This window comes from Cryptotermes secundus, unplaced genomic scaffold (genome assembly GCF_002891405.2).
Source record: "Cryptotermes secundus unplaced genomic scaffold, Csec_1.0 scaffold799, whole genome shotgun sequence".
Classification (NCBI taxonomy): Eukaryota; Metazoa; Arthropoda; class Insecta; order Blattodea; family Kalotermitidae; genus Cryptotermes; species Cryptotermes secundus.
In genome coordinates, this window is record NW_019723913.1 from 93621 (window position 1) to 103257 (window position 9637).

General features: G+C 43.9%; 1 protein-coding gene across 1 annotated transcript in view; it reads right to left on the reverse strand.

Annotated features, from left to right (window-relative positions):
• Positions 1–9637, reverse strand: part of LOC111862150 (importin subunit alpha-3) — a 62714-nt gene that overhangs the window by 23283 nt on the left and 29794 nt on the right. The window contains exon 6 of the mRNA XM_023847330.2: positions 4027–4152. Coding sequence (XP_023703098.1) covers positions 4027–4152 — 126 coding nt within the window. The remainder of the gene's footprint in view (positions 1–4026; positions 4153–9637) is intronic.

Genomic DNA, 9637 nt, shown 5'->3' on the forward strand with positions numbered 1-9637 from the left:
TTAGCTCCATGTGACTTCTTTCTCTTCCCCAAGATGAAAATCAAGTTGAAGGGGCGAAGATTTGATACAGTTGAGGAAATTCAAGTGGAAATGCAGATGGTGCTAAACACCCTAACAAAGAAAGACTTCCAGGATACATTTGAAAAGTGGCAGAAACGCTGGGATCAGTGTATGCGCTCCCAAGAGGACTACTTTGAAGGTGATGGTGCAGAACAAGATCTAGGTAAGATGTAATAGTTTTTATTAATATATTTCGGGAACGTTTGGATTGCACCATGTATATTCAAGTTACAATATATTTCTGTTATGCTGACCCATGCCTACTGACATGAAGAGATGTACCTTCCCATCCCATGTTAGTGTAGGTCTGCCTTGACCTGTCCATCCTGGAACCACACGATAATTCTTATTCTGCCATGCCTGCCAGAGCTGAATTTGTAGATATGTATTACTATTACCTTGCTAGTTAGTCTTGGCTATCCTGTCCTCCTTGGGAAGTGAGGACACACCAGCAGAACAAGAGAATGACACCCTGAGCCCTCCTTACTCTGCCCCATGATGGCTCAGTGATAATCATAATACCAGCAAGGATTAGGTCTACTGGGCTGTTCCCATCCTAATTCTACTCTATATGATGAACTAGACCTTCCAGCTTTTTAAAGGGACATCCTTATCTTCTTCCCTGTGGCTTTCACTTCAGCAACTTTCACAGTACACGATCTGGAGATGTTCTGGATATATTTTGACAGCATATTTGTTGTTTCTTTACTTAATTAAAAATAATAACTTCTTGTCTTATCACTTTATTTCTTTAAGTGATCTATAATAACCCTTCCACTGGTCTCAAAAAGCACCTTTCTGTCACTTCAATTCACTTATACTATTATTTCAATGCTATATGAGTACTGGGATTTCTAATGTATTTTACAACTTCGTGGTCTTTCAGCTAGTTCTACTGTCTCATACAGATTATTAAATTAGGAATTTATTTTCCAGATCCATACTTTTGTCATTACTTATCTGGAAGAGAAGTAGTAAAATTCTTATTTGTTCAATGAAACTGATTCTTATCTTTGCTCTTATTCGTTCTCTGCCACTGAAGGTTTCATTTTCAGATATCTCCATGCACTGCACTGAAACTGCAACTGATATAAGCATCTTTGGCTGAGAGCCTTCTGATGATGTTAAAAAAAATCTGGTTATATTGGAGTGTTTTCAGTAAGTTATTATTTACAGTCTGTGTACTTCCTCGCCATTCTTTAATGACCTTATCATCCTGGCTCCCTTGAAATATCCTGTAGTCAAAATTTCAGCATAACACATTATGAGCTTCTCATTGGGTTACTCTGGGGGTGAGTCTCTTACGTTACTGCTTCCAGATATGTCATGTATTTTATTTCAATTACTGTTCCCCAGATAACATGCTTTCATTGGTTTCTAACTTATTTCCCTTCTGCATTTCACATGCACTGCCAGGTCCAGCTCTCCATACATGCAGAAAGAGATGTTTGGGTTACCCTTTGCTTCATCTCTTCAAACGAAGGCAGTGTTTTCTGCACAGTCTGTGCTGAGGCTATATGAGGAGCAGCAGCTGTGACTGTGACAGAGTACTGAGATGGCAGTGACAAGAGGAGGAGGTTGGCATGAGACAGCCACCAGCCTGAGTGTTGCCAGCCAGTAAGGATGTGAACAAAAAGCTGAGAAAGCTGTTACAAGGCGAAAAACAGTGAAGATACAGCAGACTGGGAAGACTTAGTGCATACTGTAGTGTGTGTGAATTAGTGACAGCACTATTGTTACCTGTAGTTGTATTCTGTAAGTGTTCAATAAATCCAATTACCAATCCAAACCCAGTTCATAGTCACTCCATAAAAGCGTAACAACTGTGTCAGAAGTGGGATTAGATTGATTGATTACTGGATTGAAGATCGCATCATGCAGTCATACTGCTATACTATTATGATGGAACAAACACTGGAACACTTGCTGGCTGAAATAAATGCCATGAAAGAAAGGATGGAAAGTCAAGCAAAAAGGAACTGATGCCATTCCAAGGGAAATGAAGGCTGGAATAAGAACTGCCCAAGAAGAAATGACTAAGCTGGAAACCAAGAAAGAGGCTAAGAGACCCTTTGAGGTACTTTCTTCTCCCAGATGGATGCCCGCCATGCCAAGATAGAAGGTAATCATGATATGATGGCCAGAATGAAAGCCAATCACGAAAGGATCAATGCCCTAATGGATGTCAGTCTACAGACGATGGAGGCCTGCCTGTATAAGATTGAGGTGAATTGGGGGAAAAGTAGAAACCAAGATGGAAGTGTGTCTGGAAGAAGAGGAAGTGAAAACTATTGGAGCACCAGAAAACTGATATGGAGACTGGCAACTAGCTATATGGTGTTGTCGACAGCAGAAGAAACAGACCCAGGGTGATAGTGGATCAGGGCAGAAGCTGGCTTCTGCCTGAAGATCATTGACCTGTCATGCCATTCTTGCATCACACAAAGGGCAAGGTTCAGGGGCTAAGCAAGAATGATATTGTACATGGAACCCCTAAAGAATGGACGTATAAGAAGAGACATCAGGCATGACCTAAACGTAACACTGGCATAATGAACACACTGAGATGGGAGCTGCATCTGGGGATCAAGGGGATATTTTATGAGGCCCTCGGACAATTCATCGGACTGGAGGTTGTGAAGTGAGCAGCTGGGTCTTCAATTGGGCTGCGGAAAATGAGTGTTAAAACTTTATGGAGGAGTCAGCCACCACCCAAATATAAGACTACTAGCAGCTTAAGGGGGGGCATGCGGTAGCGTAGTTGGTTGAGGCACTATGCTAGAAGTCGGAAGGTCGTGGGTTCAAGTCCCGATGAGGTCAGTGGATTTTTTCAATTGACCTAATCCTTCCAGCCGCACTATGGCCCTGGGGTCGACTCAGCCTCTAACAAAAATGAGTACCAGGAATTAATTAAATAATTTTCTTGGGGAGTAAAGAGCGGAAGTGCATAAGGCTGACAATCTTACCACCATCTTTGAGCCGATTGTCTAGATAATGTGGGACCCTCAACATCTCGCAACACTATGGGCCTTCACAGCCTGTTAAAGGGGTTGCTTTACTTTTACTAGCAGCTTAAGAGCCTCAAATGTAGAAGCACCAGCCACTGTCTGCACTTTTGTCCACAGCCCTCAGATGATGATGATGATGATACACCTGGACCAGCTTGCACCTTATAAGGGAACCACTTGGGATAAGCGGCATTAAGGAGGGAATTGCGGGAACTGTTCGAGAGTAATCACTGTGAGAACCAAGCCATGGGAAATGAAGGTGAGGCCAATAAGAGATGTAATGAGTACAGCTCTTGAAAATGAAATGGTGGTATGCCTGTAGACTATTCGGGATGAAGAGCCTTAAGGGGAGCAATGTAGCTCTATAAGCTAGGTAATGGCATTAAAACAGTAACAAAGTCATGGTGTTCTCTACACAGTTTGAGTGATAGCCATATGACAACAATGGAGGAAATGTTGGAGGCAGTGTTTTCTGTGCTGTCCATCATGCTGAAGCTATATAACAAGGAGCAGCTCCAATTATGACAAGAGTTTTGTGACAGGAGCGAAAAGAGGAGGTTGGTATGAAATGGCCACCAGCCTGGTAGTGAGTTATGTAAGAACATGAACACAGAAGCTAAGGAAGCTACAGGACTGGAAGCTGCTGCCAGGTGACAACCAGTGAAACTACAGCAGACTGAGAAGACTTGGTGCATGCTGTAGTGAACTCTGGTGTGTGTAAATTAGCGACAGTGTTATAGTTACTTGTAGTTATGATCTGTACATATTCAATAAATCCAATTATCAATCTAAACCCCATCTACAGTCATTCCATAAAATCGTGATTATATTCTGAAAAGCAATATCTGTATATTTTAGGGACCAGAACTTATGTACATGAATTCCTGGCTTGGAAAGTGCCTAAATTATGTGAAAAAACACAGTATGAACTCAGTAGCCACATGCTATCAATACATACCTTAACTTCCTTGTGCGACAGCAATGGAATTAACTTTGGAACAACTCCACTATCAATCACCATCTGAATCTGCTCATTGCCACCATCTGTTAGGTAACTCAGTGCCCAGACCGTATCAACTAATATCTACAAGAGGAGAACAACTCTTAATGAACATCATGATCAACTTTCCCAGCCTCACAGTGGAAGCTACACACTTGGCTAGGAGCACTTAGCTTGCAGGTAAGTACCCCTGGGTTCTGTAGGTAAGACATGAAGCTGAAAGAGGTGTTCAGGTGATCACACTGGTAAACTGAGGAGAGGCACAGATGACTGTTCATCGTTTGATAAAAAGAATTCACCGAGTCCAGTCTACAACATCACACGTTGCAAGTGACTGTACTCTTTCAAAATGTTGCTATGCATTCATGTCATTCAATTGTTAATAATTACACGCAAAAGATCAGCCAGTAACTTCATCGAAAGGCTGGAGTCATACACAATTTAATGACTTCAGTTCATCTGGTGACTGACAATCTAAATTTCATAAGTCTTTGGAGATGTTAAAGTGTTGCAAACTTTCTACATCCGAATTATGAAAAATATGGTCATGGACTACCTCTGTTCATATCCATGGGGTGTCTGATGCTTTGCTTCTCTGCAATCACACATGTTTCTTGTATTTTGAGTCATCCAAAATCAAAATATAGTACATATCTTGCATGCTGACTGGCTCCCCAAAATTTGGCATTCTTTTGGTTGGTGAAATAATCAGGGACATCCATATGTGACCTAGGCCATTCTACACAGAATTTTGAAGATGGCTAGGTGACCTGTTTGTGCACACCCACGAACAACTCAGAAGGGAGGCAGCAGTAACTGTGACTTTCTTAGGTCACGTGTTACATGTAGTAATGATGCCATCCTCTATGAGGTTGGCCGAACTACGGCTTGTCTTTGGTGGGGACGCATCATGGACCAGGGATGCGTCGGGACACAGCCTTCCGACACCTCCTCATGGTCTCGCTGGGCAACGACAATGTCGGGGTCTGGACTAGTATGATTAGCCGGGACTGGTGGCTAAGTTCCCATAAAGGGCAATGACATTACAACTGGAGCCTCTCATGCGGTGGCATAATGACTCTTGGGTATCACTACGGTGTACCCGGGACGAATGCTGGAAAGCACTTGTATGGGGGTAGCTTTGGCTACTTGACTTGTCTCCCTAGAGTATCGATAAGGTGCCGCAAGCCTTTGGGCTCAACACTCTACTGGGATACCCCCCTCCATCTGATTGAACACTCTTGGTCCTGGAGGCTTGTGAAGGTTTATCCTTAACAGGAACAAGCCACCTAAGCCAAGGTGTGAGGCATCGTACTGAGGGCTGCGTGGCACTGGGGTGGTTATTAGCCGGTGTCATGAATGATCCCCTCGGGCCACCAGGCAGCACCCCGTTGTATTCATGCCTTCCACCCGTACTGGTCACTGAGGGTGGTGACCTTCTATATCCACATGACTCACGGGACCAAAATGAAGGGTAGAAAATAAAAACCGGTCATAAGGACCTTAAACAAAAGAGGGACTCCTCTCCAAGGGGATCCCTATGAGAAATATTTCACCAGAGGGCAGGAAGCTCTAGTGCACCGTTAAGGTGCCTGGTTGCAACCAGCGAACCTGCTGTTGAAATTTCAGCCAAAGACAGGGACAAACCAGTGGTTTGAAACCTGCCCAAGGCAAAACCAGGAAACACTCCCTTGGGAGTCGGTAGTACTGATATACCACTGCAGGGAGCTAGTACTTCTAGCGTACCTACAGTAGGAGAAGTTCCGGGACACCTAGTCTCTGGTGAAGATGGCACTGTCCAGATGCGCCAGACAGAAACTTAAAAAGGCAAGAGCTAGAGCAAGCAAAGCAGGAACTGGGGGTATTCAGCAACCAGGAAATGCAGGCTCGCCCAAGCAGGCAGAAACCCTTACTGGGACATTTAAAAGGCCAAGGTCAGAGGGCAGTACCCCCACAGAAACGGTAAGAGCTCCAAAACGGCCCAGGGACGCTAACGGACCAGGGACCTACAAGGAGGCTGTGACCAACATAAATCTTCAGGGAAACGTATCCTGAAGATAAGTTAACAGAAGATGACAAGAACTCCATTCTGGATGTACTGGGAGGGGTGTTACGTGGGACTCCACACCTGAAGTCCTACAGACTGGAAGCGCATTTATTTATATATGTGCCAAGCAACAGTGTGGTCAGTGGCTGGAAACAGGGGCCAGGCTGAAGGCTACTGATGCCAGGAACCTGCCCAAGCCTGTTAAGGTGGCTCTCAGGATTAGGGACAAAGTTGCCCAGAATCAGGAAGAGCTACTGACTTGGATTGCACATCTTAATCCAGGACTCCATACTGAGCACTGGAGAGTACTTGATAAACAATCTGAGGCGAAAGGCCAGAGGCTTATCCTACCTATAGACCGGGACTCATATATCATTACACAGAGGACCGGATATAAGATACTCACAAGGCTCTCACAGGGGACTGTTAAGGTGTTGAAAGACCCTGAGGCTCAGCACAAAAAAAGAAACTGTGATAGACATAGCATCTTCAAAATCGGGCTCTGAGTGGGAGGGGGATGATATTCCCACTCCTTCAGAGCAAAGTAGAGCGGATCAGGGGACCCCTTCAAATAGAACCCAGTCTGAGATTAAGAAAGAACAGTAAACACATACACAATACACACATAACATGAAATTCCATCAAATTAACCTACACCACAGCAAAGCTGCCACGGCAACAGCTAGCTGCGGGAAAGGCAGATGTAGCACTTATTCAGGAACCTTGGTTATACAAGGGTCAAATAAGGAGGTTTAACCAACACAGGGGGAACAGTTTACTCTGCTGCACCTGGCAATAATGCAAGATCCTGTGTTTATATCAGGAATCATATTAATGCCCTACCTTTGCTGGAGCTGTTCTAGGGATGCAACAGTGGTAAGGATAACATACACATATTGAGGAGGTTGCAGGGAGCTGATTGTTTCTTCAGTCTACCTTCCATATGACTCAGATGAACCACCACCAACTAAGGAAATGAGGGACATCACAGACTACTGCTATAGCAGGAAAAAGCAACTCATCATTGGGTGTGATGCCAATGCACACATTTTGTGGGGGAGCACCAGCATCAATCCATGGGGAGAAAGTCTTATGGAATTTCTGTCAGCTAAAACGTGAATATTCTAAATCATGGTAACGAACCTACCTTTGTGGTCTGCAATAGGAAGGAGGTTATTGACTTGACACTAGAGAGAGATAAAACAGAAAACCTGGTAAGTAACTGGCATGTATCTGGCGAGCCATCTCTATTGGACCACAGATACATATACTTTCAAACAGGTAGCATAACAACGAAACAAGTTACCTTTAGGAATCCTAGGGGAACCAAACGGGAGTCATACAAGGACGACCTAAAGGTGAATCTTGAGGTTATTTCGCGAAATATACGGACGTTAAGGGACATAGATCGATCTGTTGACCAGTTGCAACGGGCCGTCATCTTGTCTATTATCATAATTGTCCAGCCAAGACAACGCGCTTACCAAGAAATGCACCTTGGTGGAATAAAAAGCTGAGTGGACTAAGAGTTAAAACAAGAAAACTATTTAATATAGAAAAAAGAACAGCGCTGTGAGACATCTATAAGGAAACCCTTGCCTGTTATAATAAAGAAATAAGGAAAGTCGAGTGATCCTCATGGAGGAGGCACTGCCAGGAGATCAATGATGTACCAGGCAGTGCCAGACTCATGAGGGTCACGGAACAGGCGACCAACAAGGTCAGTACTATCAAGCTGCCTGATGGTAAGTATACCCAAAGAGGGAAAGGGACATTGAAAGAACTGTTCAGAGTTCACTTCCCCGATTCAAAGCTGACTGATGATTCAGGTGATCAGCGGGGCCAGCTGAACCTGTCGCATATTCAGAGCCTGCATGGCGCATGGGTTTATCCCTACGGCCTGGAGGCAAGTCAAATTGACATTTATATCGAAGCCCAGGAAACTTGATTATAGCGAGGCTAAGACTTATTATCCTATCAGCCTGTCGTCTTTCCTTTTGATAGCGATAGAGAAAGTGGTAGATACATATTAGGGACGGCGTATTCAAGATTCATTCTCTGCAACGAAACCAACATGCTTAGCAAATAGGTAAATCTACCAAAACCGCACTGCACAGTGTGGTGACATGCACAGAAAATGCCATCGAACACAAGGATATTGCTCTTGGAGCATTCCTTGACATAGAGAGAGCCTTTGAGAGAACCTCTCTTCACACAATAAAACAGGCTGCTGAAAGGCAAGGCAATGAGGCCACAATATGCAGACGGATCTGTGTTATGCTGGAAAGCAGGAATATAAGTGCTACATTGTCTGGAGAGACCCTCAGTGTGTCTACAGTGAGAGGGTGTCCGCAGGGAGGTGTTCTTTCGCCTCTGTTGTGGAGCCTGGTCGTGGATTATCTGCTTTGGGAGCTCAACAGTAAAGGTCAATTTACAGTACGATATGGTGACGATATAGCAATCCTAATAAATGGGAAATTCCCTTACACTGTGTCAGAAGTCTTACAAACAGCCCTGCATAGAGCTCAACAGTGGTGCGAAAGAACAAACTTGTCTATCAATCCAAACAATACAGTAATTATACCCTTTACTAGGAGGAGGAATATCAAGGGGCTCAAGGAACCAATCCCCTTCAGTCAAGTGATCCGGCTATCCAGTGAAGTCAAGTACCTTGGAATAACATTAGAATAGGGACTTGACATGTAGAAAACAGCTGGACAAGGCTATTAACAAGGCCTATAAGGCATTCTGAACATGCAGAGGCATGTTTGGAAAAACTTGGGGACTGAAACCAAATGTGGTGTATTGGATATATACTGCTGTAGTAAGACCCATAATTACCTATGCTGCCACTATATGGTGGCCTAGTGTTAAACTTAAAACAGGTCTGGCTGAACTAAGCAAATTGCAAAGGCCTGCTTGGGAATTGCGGGAGCAATGAGAACAGCTCCAAGCGCTGCAATGGAAACCCTACTAGGACTCCCCCCACTGCATCTGCAGATGGAAGCAGAGTTAGGAAATTACAGATTACATTGCAATGATCAATGGAGACATAAATCTGAAGGTTTTGGACACGCATACATGATTCAGGACATGAAAAAGGAACCCATCCTACAGATGGGGTCTGATAAAATGATATCGAAACATGTCTATGATAAACCCTACATGATCAGATTACCTGATAGAAGTGAATGGAAAGAAGGGTTTCAACCCGATAGAAAGGGGGGACTAATCTGGTATACAGATGGTTCCAAGACAAATAAAGGCACTACAGCTGGAGTGTACTGTGATGGAAAAGGGCGGAAACGCAGTTTCAGCCTTGATCACTATACAACAGTATTCCAGGTAGAAGTGTATGCCATTAAGGCATGCGCAGTTGAGAACTTAGATGAAACTACAAAAATACGAATATCTATATTCTATCAGACAGTCAAGCTGCAATTAAAGCACTTGGTACACACCAAATCACTTCAAAATTGGTTTGGGATTGTCACCAATCCCTCACACAACTGGCCAGACACA